The sequence below is a fragment of the Ranitomeya imitator genome, chromosome 1, assembly GCF_032444005.1.
Source record: "Ranitomeya imitator isolate aRanImi1 chromosome 1, aRanImi1.pri, whole genome shotgun sequence".
Lineage (NCBI taxonomy): Eukaryota > Metazoa > Chordata > Amphibia > Anura > Dendrobatidae > Ranitomeya > Ranitomeya imitator.
This window is the reverse complement of record NC_091282.1, coordinates 771276555-771294104: the sequence shown is the minus strand read 5'-3', so window position 1 is coordinate 771294104 and position 17550 is coordinate 771276555. Positions and strand designations below refer to the sequence as shown.

General features: G+C 50.0%; 1 protein-coding gene across 4 annotated transcripts in view; it reads left to right on the top strand.

The window, feature by feature from the left end:
- The window catches only part of NRXN3 (neurexin 3), a 555345-nt gene that overhangs the window by 85268 nt on the left and 452527 nt on the right, over window positions 1–17550 (top strand). For all 4 annotated transcript variants that reach the window (XR_011314845.1, XR_011314844.1, XM_069735758.1 and 1 more), the window contains one exon: window positions 7971–8354. Coding sequence is in view for 2 of the 4 variants with exons in the window: in XM_069735758.1 (XP_069591859.1) it covers window positions 7971–8354 (384 nt within the window). In the remaining 2 variants the exon portion in view is untranslated. The remainder of the gene's footprint in view (window positions 1–7970; window positions 8355–17550) is intronic.

The following is a 17550-nucleotide window of genomic DNA, read 5'->3' as shown; positions in this document are numbered from 1 at the left end:
ACAGTGGGGCAAAAAAGTATTTAGTCAGTCAGCAATAGTGCAAGTTCTACTACTTAAAAAGATGAGAGGCGTCTGTAATTTACATCATAGGTAGACCTCAACTATGGGAGACAAACTGAGAAAAAAAAATCCAGAAAATCACATTGTCTGTTTTTTTAACATTTTATTTGCATATTATGGTGGAAAATAAGTATTTGGTCAGAAACAAAATTTCATCTCAATACTTTGTAATATATCCTTTGTTGGCAATAACAGAGGTCAAACGTTTTCTGTAAGTCTTCACAAGGTTGCCACACACTGTTGTTGGTATGTTGGCCCATTCCTCCATGCAGATCTCCTCTAGAGCAGTGATGTTTTTGGCTTTTCGCTTGGCAACACGGACTTTCAACTCCCTTCAAAGGTTTTCTATAGGGTTGAGATCTGGAGACTGGCTAGGCCACTCCAGGACCTTGAAATGCTTCTTACGAAGCCACTCCTTCTTTGCCCTGGCAGTGTGCTTTGGATCATTGTCATGTTGAAAGACCCAGCCACTTTTCATCTTCAATGCCCTTGCTGATGGAAGGAGGTTTGCACTCAAAATCTCACGATACATGGCCCCATTCATTCTTTCATGTACCCGGATCAGTCGTCCTGGCCCCTTTGCAGAGAAACAGCCCCAAAGCATGATGTTTCCACCACCATGCTTTACAGTAGGTATGGTGTTTGATGGATGCAACTCAGTATTCTTTTTCCTCCAAACACGACAAGTTGTGTTTCTACCAAACAGTTCCAGTTTGGTTTCAGCAGACCATAGGACATTCTCCCAAAACTCCTCTGGATCATCTAAATGCTTTCTAGCAAACTTCAGACCGGCCCAGACATGTACTGGCTTAAGCAGTGGGACACGTCTGGCACTGCAGGATCTGAGTCCATGGTGGCGTAGTGTGTTACTTATGGTAGGCCTTGTTACATTGGTCCCAGCTCTCTGCAGTTCATTCACTAGGTCCCCCCGCGTGGTTCTGGGATTTTTGCTCACCGTTCTTGTGATCATTCTGACCCCACGGGGTGGGATTTTGCGTGGAGCCCCAGATCAAGGGAGATTATCAGTGGTCTTGTATGTCTTCCATTTTCTAATGATTGCTCCCACTGTTGATTTCTTCACTCCAAGCTGGTTGGCTATTGCAGATTCAGTCTTCCCAGCCTGGTGCAGGGCTACAATTTTGTTTCTGGTGTCCTTTGACAGCTCTTTGGTCTTCACCATAGTGGAGTTTGGAGTCAGACTGTTTGAGGGTGTGCACAGGTGTCTTTTTATACTGATAACAAGTTTAAACAGGTGCCATTACTACAGGTAATGAGTGGAGGAAAGAGGAGACTCTTAAAGAAGAAGTTACAGGTCTGTGAGAGCCAGAAATCTTGATTGTTTGTTTCTGACCAAATACTTATTTTCCACCATAATATGCAAATAAAATGTTAAAAAAACAGACAATGTGATTTTCTGGATTTTTTTTTCTCAGTTTGTCTCCCATAGTTGCGGTCTACCTATTATGTAAATTACAGACGCCTCTCATCTTTTTAAGTGGTGGAACTTGCACTATTGCTGACTGACTAAATACTTTTTTGTCCCACTGTATATATATATATATATATACGTATATATATATATATATATATATATATATATATATATATATATATATACTAGATTGTGGCCCGATGCGTTAGAATATTCTAGAATATGCATGTCCCTGTAGTATATGGACAATGATGATTCCAGAATTCGCGGCAGACTGTGCCCGTCGCTGATTGGTCGAGGCAACCTTTATGACATCGTCGCCATGGCAACCATTATGACATCTACGTCGATACTGTGCCCGTCGCTGAATCAGAAACATGGGATTTCTACGTCCTTTATGACATCATCGTCGCTGTGCCCGTTGCCTGGCGGCCTCGACCAATCAGACGCGGGATGTCTACGTCCTTTATGACATCATCATCGCTGTGCCCGTGGCGGCCTCGACCAATCAGAGACGCGGGTTTCTACGTCGATGCTGTGCCCGTCGCTGATTGGTCGAGGCCTGGCGGCCTCGACCAATAAGAGACGCGGGATTTCCAGGACAGACAGACAGACGGAAAAACCCTTAGGCAATTATACAGTGGGGCAAAAAAGTATTTAGTCAGTCAGCAATAGTGCAAGTTCCACCACTTAAAAAGATGAGAGGCGTCTGTAATTTACATCATAGGTAGACCTCAACTATGGGAGACAAACTGAGAAAAAAAAATCCAGAAAATCACATTGTCTGTTTTTTTAACAATTTATTTGCATATTATGGTGGAAAATAAGTATTTGGTCAGAAACAAAATTTCATCTCAATACTTTGTAATATATCCTTTGTTGGCAATGACAGAGGTCAAACGTTTTCTGTAAGTCTTTCTGACTGACTAAATACTTTTTTTGCACCACTGTATATATAGGTACAGTGCCCTGCGAAAGTATTCTGCTCCCTGGGACTTTTCAACCTTTTCCCACATATCATGCTTCAAACATAAAGATACCAAATGTAAATTTTTGGTGAAGAATCAACAGCAAGTGGAACACAATTGTGAAGTTGAACGAAGTTTATTGGTTACTTTAAATTTTTGTGGAAATTCAAAAACTGAAAAATGGGGCGTGCAATATTATTCGTCCCCTTTACTTTCAGTGCAGCAAACTCACTCCAGAAGTTCATTGTGGATCTCCAAATGACCCAATGTTGTCTTAAATGCCTAACGATGATAAATATAATCCACCTGTGTGTAATCAAGTCTCCGTATAAATGCACCTGCTCTGTGATAGTCTCAGGGTTCTGTTTGAAGCACAGAGAACATCATGAAGACAAGGAACACAACAGGCAGGTCCGTGATACTGTTGTGGAGAAGTTTAAATCAAGCGATCATATTGAAATTGAAGAAGTATCATACCCTTCAAATCTACAAAGACCTGGCCGTCCCTCTAAACTTTCATCTCAAACATGGAGAAGTCTGATCAGATGCAGCCAAGAGGCCCTTGAACTGCAGAGATCTAAAGCTGAGGTGGGACAGTCTGTCCATAGGACAACAATCAGTCGTACACTGCACAAATCTGGCCTTTATGGAAGAGTGGCAAGAAGAAAGCAATTTCTCAAAGATATCCATAAAAAGTATTGTTTAAAGTTTGCAACAAGCCACCTGGGAGACACACCAAACAAGTGGAAGAAGGTGCTCTGGTCAGATGAAACCAAAATCAAACTTTTTGGCAACAATGCCAAGCGATATGTTTGATGTAAAGGCAACACAGCTAATCACCCTGAACACACCATCCCCACTGTCAAACATGGTGGTGGCAGCATCATAGTTTGGGCCTGCTTTTCTTCAGGGACAGGGAAGATGGTTAAAATTGATGGGAAGATGGATGGAGCCAAATACAGGACCATTCTTGAAGAAAACCTGTTGGAGTCTGCAATAGATCTGAGACTGGGACAGAGATTTGTCTTCCAACAAGACAATGATCCCAAACATAAAACAAAATCTACAATGGAATGGTTCACAAATAAACGTATCCAGGTGTTAGAATGGCCAAAGTGAAAGTCCAGACCTCAATCCAATTGAGAATCTGTGAAAAGAGCTGAAAACTGCTGTTCACAAACGATCTCCATCAAACCTCACTGAGCTCAAGCTGTTTGCCATGGAAGGATGGGCAAGAATTTCAGTCTCTCGATGTACAAAACTGATAGAGACATACCCCAAGCGACTTGCAGCTGTAATCGCAGCAAAAGGTGGTGCAACAAAGTATTAAGTTAAAGGGGCCAAATAATATTGCACGCCCCACTTTTCAGTTTTTGAATTTCCTCAAAAATTTTAAATTAAATTGTGTTCCACTTGCTGTTGATTCTTCACCAAAAATTTACATTTGGTATCTTTATGTTTGAAGCATGATATGTTGGAAAAGGTTAAAAAGTTCCAGGGGGCCGAATACTTTCGCAAGGCACTGTATATATAATATACATACAGTGCTATGAAAAATGTAAACGCTGTGAACTTTTCCACATTTTTGCACTTTATACCCACAAACTTAATGTATTTTATTGAGATTTTATGTGATACTAACACAAAGTAACAAGTATTAGTGAGGTGTAAAGGAAATGATACAGGGTTTTCTAATTATTTTACAAATATAAATCTGATAATTATGAGTAGCATTAGTATTCAGTCCCCTATAGTCTAATGCCCCTAAATAAAATCCTGGGTGGCCAATCGCCTACAGAAGTAACATAATTAGTATATTGAGTCCTCCTGGGTGTGATTTATTCTCAGTGTAACGACAGCAGTTCTGTGAAGGCCTCAGAGGTTTGTGTAAGAACGTTAAGAGTCAAACAGCATTATGAAAACCAAGGGACCCACCAGACAGGTCAGGGATAACGCTGTGGAGAGGAGGAAAACAGGTTTAAGTTATAAAAAAATAGCCCAAGCTTTGAACATCTCATTGAATACCGTTCAATCCATCATCCACAAATGGAAGGACTATGGCATAACTGCAAACCTTCCAAGACATAGCTGTCCTCTTAAACTGACATCCTAAAAAAGAAGAGTACTAAAGAGAGAAGCAGCCGAGAGGCCCGTGGTCATTCTGGAGGAGCTGCCGAGAGCCACAGCTCACAGGAAGAATCTGTCCACAGGACAACTATTAGTTCTATAATCCACAAATCTGCCCTTTTGGAAGAGTGGCTAGAAGAAAGACATTTTTGAAAGCCATAAGAAGTCCAAGATGTAGTTTGCAAAACTCTATGTACGGCTGCCGTCACACTAGCAGTATTTGGTCAGTATTTTACATCAGTATTTGCAAGCCAAAACCAGGAGCGGGTGATATGTTTCTGTTATACTTTTCCTCTAATTGTTCCACTCCTGGTTTTGGCTTACAAATACTGATGTAAAATACTGACCAAATACTGCTAGTGTGACGGCAGCCTAAGGGACACAGTGAGCATGTGGAGGATTTGGCTCTGGTCAGAGGAGACCAAAGGAGAACTTTTGCGGCTACACAACGCTATGTGAGGCAGAAAACTAACATAATCTCCATCATCATACATGGTGGTGGCAGGGAGGCTTTTGTTCAGTAGGGGCAGGGAAGATGGTCAGAGGTGATGCAAAGTAGTGATGGAGCTAAATACAGGGCAATCCTGAAGGACAATCTGTTAGAGGCTGCACAAGACTTGAGACTGGCGTGTAGATTCACCTTCCGGCAGGACATTGACCCTCAACATCCTGTCAGAGCCACAGTGGAGGGTTTAGATCAGAGCATATTCATGTGTGTGAACTGCCCAGTCACAGTCCAGACCCAAATTCCACGGAATCTTTGATAAGACGTGAAAATTGCTGATCACAGACATCTCCATCCAATGTCACTGAGCGAGAGCGAGTGTTCAAAGAGGCAGGGGCAAAATGTCCCCTCTAGATGTGAAAGCTGGAGAGACAGACCCCAAAAGACTGCAGCTCAAAAAGGTGAGAGAGACAGACCCCAAATGATTGCAGCTGAGAAAGGTGAGAGAGACAGACCCCAAAAGCCTGCAGCTGAGAAAGGTGGTCCTACGAAGTACTGACTCGGGCGGCTGAATACAAATGCATGACACAATGTTCAGATTTATATTTGTAAAATAATTTGAAAACCCTGTATCATTTGCTTTACATGTCACAAATCCTTATAAGGGTATGTGCACACGTTCAGGATTTCTTGTAGAAATTTCCTGACAAAAACCGGACATTTCTGCCAGAAATCTGCATGCGTTTTTTCAAGTTTTTTACGTGTTTTTTGTGCTTTTTTTGTGGATTTTTTGCGTTTTTTCCAGAGCTTTTCCAATGCATTAAATAGCGGGAAAAACGCGAAAAATCCACAAAATTAATGAACATTTTGCTTTTTTTACCGCGATGCGTTTTTTTCACGGAAAAAAAACGCATCATGTGCACAAAAATTGCGGAATGCATTCTAAATGATAGGATGCCAATGTATGCGTTTTTTAGGTGTTTTTATCTCATTTTTATAGCGAAAAACGCGAAAAATACTGAACATGTGCACATAGCCTTACTTTGTATTGGTGTCACAGGAAATCCCAATAAAACAAATTTAAGGCCGGTTTCACATTAGCGTGCGGCTGTATGCGGATGCTTCCGCATGCGTCGTTTTGACGATGTGGCGACCAGCGTGGAACGCAGCTTGTAGAATTTTTTTTCTCCGCATCGTCAAAACGACGCATGCAGAAGCATCCGCATACAGCCACACGACCTGCGTACCTAATGTTAAAGATAGGTACGCAGGCCGCATGCCGGCCGCATGCAGAAGTAGGCAGAGCTAGCGGCGGAGGTGCGGCCGAGGGCGGGGCTTCACGGAGGAAGTCCGCAGCTCATGCAAACGCTAATGTGAAACTAGCCTAAGTTTGTGGTGTAATGTGAAAAATGTGGTAAAGTTCATTGGGTATGAAGACATTTTTAGGTACTGTTTGTGTGTGTATAATATGTATATAGTGTATACAGTTAAAACAGTTTCTGGACACATAGTTCAGTCGCTCAACATTACACAAATATCGGCAACGATGGGTTGTTACTAGTGATGAGCGAGTGTACTCGTTGCTGTGGTTTTGCCTGAGCACGCTCGGGTGGTCTCCGAGTATTTATGACTGCTCGGAGATTTAGTTTTCATCACGGCAGCTGAATGATTTACAGCAATTAGCCAGCTTGATTACATGTGGAGATTCCCTAGCAACCAGGCAACCCCCACATGTACTCAGCCTGGCTAATAGCTGTAAATCATTCATCTGCCGTGATGAAAACTAAATCTCCGAACACTAACAAATACTCAGAGACCACCCGAGCAACGAGTACACTCGCTCATCAGTAGTCGTTACTGTTAGAATCTTCTGCATTATTCAACTGTATCAATGCAGTTTAAGGATCTGCCCGTATTTTTCAGCATCGATGACTAGAAAAAATGGGTATCACTGAGGACCTGATCTGCAGGGGTCAGACGAGCAAACTTAGTGTAGCAGCTGAGACATCCCTTCTAAATCAGATGTCCAGCAGTGCCATCAGCTTAGGATCAGCATTGACCAGTGGGACCGGCTGCACCATCTACTCTTCAGAGAAGTCTGGCCATAATCCAGATCCACATGGAGACCAGACTGAACGACTCAACTCTGCGAAAAATTAGGAACTGGGGGCAGTTATTGTCAGCAGGTCTCCGTATTGAGGGGTAAAGTGAGAAATATTCTGCTGTAACAGAATTATAATAATGAGTGTCTGCAGGAGCAGTGATGCACTGTGGAGGGTCTAGCAGGTCTGTGGCTGCATTTCTGAAAATGGAGTTGTGGATTTGGTCAGGATTAATTATGTCCCCAATGCTGAGAAATCCTGGAAATATTTCTACATCATGTAATGTCATTTCTGCATTTCCTTGCATTTTCTCCTGTTGCCTTCATTTCTTCATATTACGGACTCTCCAGTAATTTATCCTATTTCTATATGCACATGCACCTCTATGGGTGGACGCCGGGCAGAGGGTAACACTTCTGCACAGGGTCACCCCACTTACCCATCTATTTAATGAGGCGGCAAAGACAGAGGCTCGCTGATTCCCCCACCTCCCCGAAGTGTTAACCTTTATATTGAAAGCACTCTTGACATTTAAGACGTGTGGAGATTGTTCTTTCTCAGTCATTAAGATTGATTGAATTATCCCTGCACAAGACAGGGGTGTAAATACAGTGGGGAGGTCAGGGACTGGTTAGATGCGGGTCAGTTCCTTCTCTTATGTATCTGCTGTGCTCTCCGTCCGTACAGCAATAACAGGGCTGGCATCAGCCCGCTCTGATGATTCTCACAATACTCCGGCTACAGATGAGGGTCGGCGGTCCGGTTACATCTCATTGTTCTTGTCTTTCTTGCAGTTTTCTCCTACTAACGGGTGTCTTCTGTGCTTTCTTTCGCAGGCACCATCTCCGTTAATAGTAAACGCACTCCATTCACTGCCAGTGGTGAGAGTGAGATTCTGGACCTAGAAGGAGACATGTATTTGGGGGGTCTTCCAGAGAACCGGGCTGGTCTCATCTTGCCCACTGAACTGTGGACGGCTATGCTGAACTATGGTTACGTTGGCTGTATTCGTGACCTGTTCATCGACGGGCGCAGTAAAAATATCCGGCAGCTGGCGGAGGCACAGAATGCGGCTGGCGTTAAGTCTTCGTGCTCTCGGATGAGCGGCAAACAATGTGATAGTTACCCCTGTAAGAACAATGCTGGCTGCCGGGACGGCTGGAACCGTTTTGTGTGCGATTGTACGGGCACAGGACACTGGGGAAGAACCTGTGAGCGAGGTGAGATGGTATCTCAGACGAGTGTAATGTATATTAATGCTGAAGATGCAAGACACGGCATGATTCTCTATACGAGGGTCAGCCTGACCCACTAGATGGTACACATGATGGCGCCAACACCGCAGTATGGCTCACCTTCCAAATTCCCTCTGTGTCTACGTACTAGAAGGGGGTACCTGTGCTTTAATAGGCCTTGCCTTTCAATTCCCCAACATTTTTTACACCTCTGCTTGCTGTCAGTAAATAGACAGTCTGTGCTTACACCTTGAGGGTACTGGAGTGTGTCAGGTCTTATCAGACTGTACGAGCCCAATAATAAAGGTCCATAATCGAGGAGACATCTCTTGACGATATGTGATATCCAAGTCCTGGATTTACATTTCAGATCATGGACCCGATCCCATAGACATCTGTGTTATCCTCCGGGCAGAAGTACGGGCAGAAGTATAGACAGCAGATCCATCCTCATCCCATAATGATCACTCTCGTACATCTTGATTGAGATTCCTGACTCCTCTCCAGCATTGCTCTCTCTCTCTTGTCTTCTTCTCTCAGGATCTCATATTGTTTCCATTCTCTCCCTGGTGCAGGGTGAGGAGCTCTTGTGTTAGTGCCGCGCTCTCTGGCGCAGGGTGAGGAGCTCTTGTGTGAGTGCTGCTCTCCCTGGCACAGGTTCAGGAGTTTTTGTGTGAGTGCCGCTTTCCCTGGTGCAGAATGAGGAGCTTTTGTGTGAGTGCCGCTCTCTCTAGCAGAGAGTGAGGAGCTGTTGTGTGAGTACTGCTCTTCCTGATGCAGGGTGAGGAGCTCTTGTGTGAGTGCCGCATTTTCTGATGCAGGGTGAGGAGTTCTTGTGTGAGTGTCGCTTTCTTTGGTGCAGAGTGAGGAGCTCTTGTGTGAGTGCCACTCTCCCTGGTGCAGGTTGAGAAGCTCTTGTGTGAGTGCTGTTCTCCCTGGCACAGAGTGAGAAGCTCTTGTGTTAGTGCCGCGCTCTCTGGCGCAGGGTGAGGGGCTTTTTTGTGAGTGTCGCTCTCTCTGGCGCAGGATGAGGAGCTCTTGTGTGAGTGCTGCTCTCCCTGGCGCAGAGTGAGGAGTTCTTGTGTGAGTGCCGCTCTCCCTAGCGCAGGGTGAGGAGCTGTTGTGTGAGTGTCGCTCTCTCTTGCGCAGGGTGAGGATCTCTTGTGTGAGTTTCGCTTTCTCTGGTGCAGGGTGAGGAGTTCTTGTCTGAGTGTTGCTTTTTTTGATGCAGGTTGATGAGCTCTTGTGTGAGTGCCGCTCTCTAGTGCGCAGAGTGAGGAGCTCTTTTGTGAGTGCCGCTCACTCTGGCTCAGGGTGAGGGGCTCTTTTGTGAGTGCCGCATTCTCTAGCGCAGCTTGAGGTGCTCTTGTTTGTGTGTTGCTTTCTCTGGCGCAGGTTGAGGAGCTCTTGTGTGAGTTCCCTGGCACAGATTGAAGAGCTATTTTTGAGTGCCACTTTCCCTGGTGCAGGGTGAGGAGCTCTTGTGTGAGTGCTGTTCTCCCTGGCACAGAGTGAGGAGCTCTTTTGTTAGTTCTGCTCTCTCTGGCGCAGGGTGAGGGGCTGTTTTGTGAGTGTTGCTCTCTCTGATGCAGGGTGAGGAGCTCTTGTGTGAGTGCTGTACTCTCTTGCACAGGGTGAGGAGCTCTTGTGCAAGTGTTGTTTTCTCTGGCGCAGGTTGAGGAGCTCCTGTGTGAGTGCCATTCTCTTTGTGGCACTGAGTGAGGAGCACTTGTGTGAGTGCCGCTCTCTCCGGCGCAGAGAGAGGAGCTCTTGTGTTAGTGCCGCCCACTGTGGCAACACTTTTTTGTGAGTGCCGCATTCTCTAGCGCAGAGTGAGGAGCACTTGTGTGAGTGTTGCTTTCTCTAGCGCAGCGTGAGGAGCACTTGTGTGAGTGTCGCTTTCTCTGGCGCAGTTTGAGGAGCTCTTGTGTGAGTGCCATTCTCTCTGTGGCGTAGAATGAGAAGCTCTTGTATGAGTGCCACCCTCCCTCACGCAGGGTGAGGGGTGGGGAGCTTAGGCCTCTTTCACATTTCAGTTGTTTGGCGTCAGTCTAAAACCGCCATTTTCCTCAAATAACAGATCTGTCATTTTTTTTTGACGGATCCGCTATTTTCCAATAGACTTGCATTAGCGACGGATTGTGACGGATGGTCGTCCGTTCCATCCGCCATGTGACGGATCCGTTGAAATTTGGCGCACGTTGTCTGGACATAGACGGACATTGAAACGTTTTTTGTCAACGCCAAAATGGCGGATCGCGACGGATCCGTCGCGTCCGCCATTCCATAGAATGGCCGCCTATGGGTGACAGATCCGTCGCGACCGCCATTTCGGCGGATCCGTCGCCCCAATCCGCTTTTTCAATTGCGCATGCTCCAAAAAGTAGATACTTTTCCCAGACAACCCCCAAGTAACGGATCCGTCAAAAAAACGGATCGGTTAGAACCGTTTTCTCAACAATTGTGACGGATCCGTCGATCCGTCACTATGTCGGAAGTGACTGACGCCAAACAACTGAAGTGTGAAATAAGCCTTATGAGTGAATGTCGCTCTCTCTGGCGCAGAGTGAGGAGCTCTTGTGTTAGTGCTGCACTCTCTGGCACAGGGTGAGGGGCTGTTTTGTGAGTGCCGCATTCCCTAGCGCAGTGTGAGGAGCTCTTGTGCGAGGGGCAATAGGGGTTGTGGTCTCTGTAGTCAGAGGTTATGGTCTATGGTCAGAGGCGGTGGTCTCTATGGATAGAGGCTGTGATTTCTGGTCATGGGTTGTAGTTTCTGTGGTCTTTGGTCAGGGGCTGTGGTCAGGGGTTGTGGTCTCTGTAGTCAGAGGCTATGGTTGCTGTTGTCAAGGGCTGTGGTCTCTGGTCAGTGGTTGTGGACTCTGTGGTCTGGGGTTGTGGTCTCTGGTCAGAGGCTGTGGTCTCTTTGCTAGGGGACTGTGATCAAGGGCTGTAATCTCTGTAGTTAGGTGCTGTGGGCTCTGGTTAGGGTCTGTATTCTGTGTGGTCAGCAGCTGTGATCAGAGTCTGTGATCGCTGTTGTCAGGTTGTGGTCTCTGTGATCAGGGATGGTTGTCAGGGGGATTAGGGGTTGTGGTCTCTGTAGTCAGGGGTTGTGGTCAGAGGCTGTGGTCTGTGTGGTCAGAGGTTGTGGTCTATGGTCAGCAGTTGTCTCTGTGGTCAGAGGCTGTGGTCTCTGGTTAGAGGCTGTGATTTCTGGTCAGGGGTTGTGGTCTCTGTGGTCAGGGACTGTAGTCAGGGATTGTGTTCTCTGTGATCAGGGGCTGTAATCTCTGGTCTCTGTGATCAGGTGTTGTGGTCTCTTTGGTCACAGAGTGTGGACAGGGGCTGTGGTCTCTGTTGTCAGTGGCTGTGGTCTCTATGGTCAGTGGAGGTTGTCGGACTATGGTTAGTGTTGGTTGTCAGAGGTTGTGGACTCTTGTGGTAAATTGAGGTTGTCAAGTTCTGTGGTCGCTGTGGTCATTGGAGGTTGTCAGTGGCGGTTGTCGGGGACTGTATTCAGTGGTGGTTGTCAGGGGCTGTGCTCAGTCGCGGTTGTTAGAGGCTGTGGACTCTTGTGGTTGTGGAGGTTGTCAGTGGCGGTTGTCAATTTCTGTGGTCATTGGAGGTTGTCAGTGGTGGTTGTCGGGCTGTGCTCAGTGGGGGTTGTCAGGGCCTGTGCTCAGTGGCGGTTGTCAGGGCCTGTTCTCAGTGGCGGTTGTCAGGGCCTGTGCTCAGAGGTGGTTGTCAGGGCCTGTGCTCAGTGGCGGTTGTCAGGGCCTGTGCTCAGTGGCGGTTGTCAGGGCCTGTGCTCAGTGGTGGTTGTCAGGGCCTGTGCTCAGTGGCGGTTGTCAGGGCCTGTGCTCAGTGGCGGTTGTCAGGTCCTGTGCTCAGTGGCGGTTGTCAGGGCCTGTGCTCAGTGGCGGTTGTCAGGGACTGTGCTCAGTGGCAGTTGTCAGGGACTGTGCCTAGTGGCGGTTGTCAAGGACTGTGCTCAGTGGCGGTTGTCAGGGACTGTGGTCAGAGGCGGTTGTCAGGTGAAGAAGAGAAGTTTAGTTGAGGATGCAGGGATGTTGTTGCAGGAGCAGATATCACTTAGCTGATTACCTCTTCTGCCTGCACCATAAGTCCCAGGAACTTGGTGTATAGAGCTCCGCAGCCCTGGGCTGGGCCGGATCTATTCCCCAGGCTGCGATTTTCCAATTAATTTCACAAAGCAGCGTCCACGTTTCTCCGCTCTATTCTAATCCTGCGGACCCTAAAGGGAACTTTCATGATAAGCCGATAAGATGCACGGAGGCCGGAGCCAGGAGCGCGGCGGGATTTCATCTAGTTAATGGGGTATTGTACAGCATCTGGTTAACCCCTCCGACAGTGGCACTCTTAGAGAAGAGGAGGCCATGGGAAGAATTGCACGCAAGGCTCCATCTTGTGTCTCTATGACTGATGTAGTTAGGGGATGGAGAGGGGTCTTAGACATGATGCAACCCATGGTGTCGGTCCTCAGCTTTCTCCCCTTCTGAGTTTGTCATCAGGTGGCGCTATCGCTCGTTTACCTCTCCCATTGTATTAAACCCTTTGCAATTACAAAACCTCTTGAATTGGAGATTTCCTGTAATCCGGTGCTCTAAAAACGTCTTTTTTATTAAAGCATTAACCATTCGTCTGCCTGCTCATCCCTCGAAGTCTGCTGCTCGGTTGTAGCCTGGACCAGCTCGGCGCTGCAGAAGTTAATCACAGTCGCTGCACTCTCACGTTGCACAAAGCAATTGAAAGATTAGCGATTTAGGAGCATAACCCTGCACGCTTGTAATAATCTCAGTGGAGTTTAGGCAGAGAATGCAAGACCTCTGTAATCCTCTAGCTTCCAGCTGACGTTGCGGCTCTGTATCCGATGCTGCCTGCGCTTCCCCAAAGCTGTTCAAAACATTGCTGCTGGTCCATGGCACCATCCTCCTTCAGAAAGAGTCAGCAGACAAACCCCAGGCTGGGAAGTGTGAAGATGCCGTATAAGATTGGGACATTCTTCCCTCAGAAATGCTTCATAGTAAAGAACAGGACACATGTGGCCTCACGTCTTGGGTGCATATCCTGAGGACATGGGGGTGATGTGTGCCAGTTATAAATCGTCAGGCCGTTTAGCATCAGCAGCCTTCTTCACATGGTATAAAGGATGTTCTATGTGCACTGCCTGGTAAATCAAGGGCATCAGGTATAGAGCCGTGAGTGGTGCCTTTCCCAGGCGTTTGGCGTTGGACTGGAACTTTTCTGCTATTTCTCTGTATGGGGATCACAGCCGCAGTGTGATCCGAGCCATGAGGCCAACAATGTGCCCAGAGAAGTCCACAGTGCCTGCTGCTCTCCTCTGCATGCTGCCGATCTCCACTATGCCTGCGGCCGCTCTCCTCCCTGCCTCTTGCTGCTCTCCTCCCTGCCTCTTGCCGCTCTCCTCCGTTTCTCCTTCGTGCCTCCTGCCGCTCTCCTACGTGACTCCTGCCGTTCTCCACCATGCCCAGAGACGTCCACGGTGCCTCCTGCTGCTCTCCTCTGCATGCTGCCGCTCTCCACTATGCCTTCTGCCTCTTTCCTCCTTGCCTCCTGACGTTCTCCTCCTTGCCTCCTGCCACTCTCCTCCTTGCCTCCTGCCTCTCTCCTCCTGCTGCTGTCCTCCATGCCTCCTTCCACTCTCCTCCTTGCCACCTGCCGCTCTCCTTTCCTCCTGCCGCTCTCCTCCTTGCCTCCTGCCTCACTCCTCCATGCCTCCTTCCGCTATCCTCCGTGCCTCCTGCCGCTCTCCTCCTTGCCTCCTGCCACTCTCCTCCTGCCTCTCTCCTCTGTGCCACCTTCCGCTCTCCTCCGTGCCTCCTGCCGCTCTCCTCCTTGCCTCCTGCCTCTTTTGTCCTGCCTCTCTCCTCTGTGCCTCCTGCCTTTCTCCTCCTGCCGCTCTCCTCTGTGCCTCCTGCCGCTCTCCTCCGTGCCTCCTTCCACTCTCCTCCGTGCCTCCTGCCGCTCTCCTCCATGCCTCCTGCCTCTCTCCTCCTGCCTCTTTTCTCTTGCCGCTCTCCTCTGTGCCTCCTGCCGCTCTCCTTCGTGCCTGCTGCTCTCCTCTGCATGCTGCCGATCTCCACTATGCCTGCGGCCGCTCTCCTCCCTGCCTCTTGCTGCTCTCCTCCCTGCCTCTTGCCGCTCTCCTCCGTTTCTCCTTCGTGCCTCCTGCCGCTCTCCTACGTGACTCCTGCCGTTCTCCACCATGCCCAGAGACGTCCTGCTGCTCTCCTCTGCATGCTGCCGCTCTCCACTATGCCTTCTGCCTCTTTCCTCCTTGCCTCCTGACGTTCTCCTTCTTGCCTCCTGCCACTCTCCTCCTTGCCTCCTGCCTCTCTCCTCCTGCTGCTGTCCTCCGTGCCTCCTTCCACTCTCCTCCTTGCCACCTGCCGCTCTCCTTTCCTCCTGCCGCTCTCCTCCTTGCCTCCTGCCTCACTCCTCCATGCCTCCTTCCGCTATCCTCCGTGCCTCCTGCCGCTCTCCTCCTTGCCTCCTGCCACTCTCCTCCTGCCTCTCTCCTCTGTGCCACCTTCCGCTCTCCTCCGTGCCTCCTGCCGCTCTCCTCCTTGCCTCCTGCCTCTTTTGTCCTGCCTCTCTCCTCTGTGCCTCCTGCCTTTCTCCTCCTGCCGCTCTCCTCCCTGCCTCCTTCCACTCTCCTCCGTGCCTCCTGCCGCTCTCCTCCATGCCTCCTGCCTCTCTCCTCCTGCCTCTTTTCTCTTGCCGCTCTCCTCTGTGCCTCCTGCCGCTCTCCTTCGTGCCTCCTGCCTCTCTCCTTCTGCTTCCGCTCTCCTCCTTGCCTCCTGCCTCTCTCCTCCGTGCCTCCTTCCGCTATCCTCTGTGCCTCCTGCCACTCTCCTCCTTGCCTCCTTCTTCTCTATTCCTGCCGCTCTCCTCCTTGCCTCCTGCCGCTGTCCTCCGTGCCTCCTGCCCCCTTCCTCCATGCCTCCTTCTATTCTCCTCCTTACCACCTGCCGCTCTCCTCCTTGCCTCCTGCCACTCTCCTCCTTGCCTCCTGCCACTCTCCTCCTTGCCTCCTGCCTCTCTCCTCCATGCCTCCTTCCGCTCTCCTCCGTGCCTTCTGCCTCTTTTTTCCTGCTGCTTCCCTCTGTGCCTCCTGCCTCCTGCCTCCCTCCTCCTGCCGCTCTCCTTCGTGCCTCCTGCCTCTCTCCCCAGTGCCTCCTGCCGCTCTCCTCCGTGCCTCCTGCCGCTCTCCTCCATGCCTCCTGCCCCTCTCCCCCGTGCCTCATGCCTCTCCCCTCCTTGCCTCCTGCCTCTTTTCTCCTGCCGCTCTCCTCTGTTCCTCCTGCCTTTCTCCTCCTTCCGCTCTCCTCCTTGCCTCCTGCCTCTCTCCTCCGTGCCTCCTTCTGCTTTCCTCCGTGCCTCCTGCCACTCTTCTCCTTGCCTCCTGCCTCTCTCCTCCTGCCGCACTCCTCTTTGCCTCCTGTCGCTGTCCTCCGTGCCTCCTGCCCCCTTCTTCCATGCCTCCTTCCATTCTCCTCCTTGCCACCTGCCACTCTCCTTGCCTCCTGCCGCTCGCCTCCTGCCTCTCTCCTCCATGCCTCCTTCCGCTATCCTCCGTGCCTCCTGCCGCTCTCCTCCTTGCCTCCTGCCACTCTACTTGCCTCCTGCCTCTCTCCTCCGTGCCTCCTTCCGCTCTCCTCCGTGTCTTCTGCCTCTTTTCTCCTGCCGCTTTCCTCTGTGCCTCCTGCCTATCTCCTCCTGCCGCTCTCCTCCGTGCCTCCTGCCTCTCTCCTCTGTGCCTCCTGCCGCTCTCCTCCGTGCCTCCTGCCGCTCTCCTCTGTGCCTCCTGCCACTCTCCTCCTTGCCTCCTGCCTCTCTCCTCCGTGCCTCCTTCCGCTATCCTCCGTGCCTCCTGCCACTCTCCTCCTACCGCTGTCCTCCGTGCCTCCTTCCATTCTCCTCCTTGCCACCTGCCGCTCTCCTTGCCTCCTGCCTCTCTCCTCCATGCCTCCTTCCGCTATCCTCCGTGCCTGCTGCTGCTCTCCTCCTTGCCTCCTGCCACTCTCCTCCTTGCCTCCTACCTCTCTCCTCCGTGCCTCCTGCCGTTCTCCTCCTGCCGCTCTCCTCCTTGCCTCCTGCCTCTCTCCTCCGTGCCTCCTTCCGCTATCCTCCGTGCCTCCTGCCACTCTCCTCCTTGCCTCCTGCCACTCTCCCCCTTGCCTCCTACCTCTTTTCTCCATGCCTCCTGCCGTTCTCCATGCCTCCTGTCGCTCTCCTCCTTGCCTCCTGCCGCTCTCCTCCGTGCTGCCTGCCGCTCTCCTCCGTGCCTCCTGACGCTCTCCGTGCCTCCTGCAGCTCGCCTCCATGCCTCCTGCTATCCTCCGTGCCTCCTTCTGCACTCCTCCTTGCCTCCTTCCTCTCTCCTCTGTGCCTCCTGCCGCTCTCCTCCATGCCTCCTGCCGCTCTCCTCCATGCCTCCTGCCGCTCTCATCCTTGCCTCCTGCCGCTCTCCTCCGTGTTTCCCTGGGCAAGAGATCAGCCGCGTGTCTGTGACATGAATTTTTATTGCAGTGACATTTGTACTGTCCCCTCTTGTGAGTGATCAGCCCCCGCTTTCTTCCCATCCCAGGGATAGAGCTAACATGCTGTGCTGGATGGCCGATCTGCCTTGTGTGAACATCGCTGTTAGTTCCGCCCTGGTGTCTGTGTTATATAATGTGTGAAGCTGAGTAGTTCTGTGCTGGTCTGTGGGACCAGAGGAGATCCCCCATGTCCGCGCTCTGCTGACATCACTGGGGGTGCTCCACTGGCCACCGGTCCTGCCTCAGCTGTCACGTTGTGTGACTGGAGTAGTTCTGCCTGTGTCCCATTAGCTATAAAGTGCAGTTTTGGTAGTGATCATTGTACCAGTTCTGGCAGGACTTGTTCTGGGGGCAACCTGCGGTATCGTGTATGACGTGTGTCGTGTGTGACCTCTACAATGACTTTTATGGCTAATGCACAGAGACGAGGTGTGTGTGCAGTACCTCTGCTGGCCCCCAGGGGTGGTTCTTGTGATAACGTTTATAAAGGTCACTGTGACAAAATCATTGAAGGGAGCACCCCACAAGGTGAGCGTGGGGACCACTTCTGCAGTGTATACACACGATGACTGAGCCGGGACTTGTGTGGCCCGTGA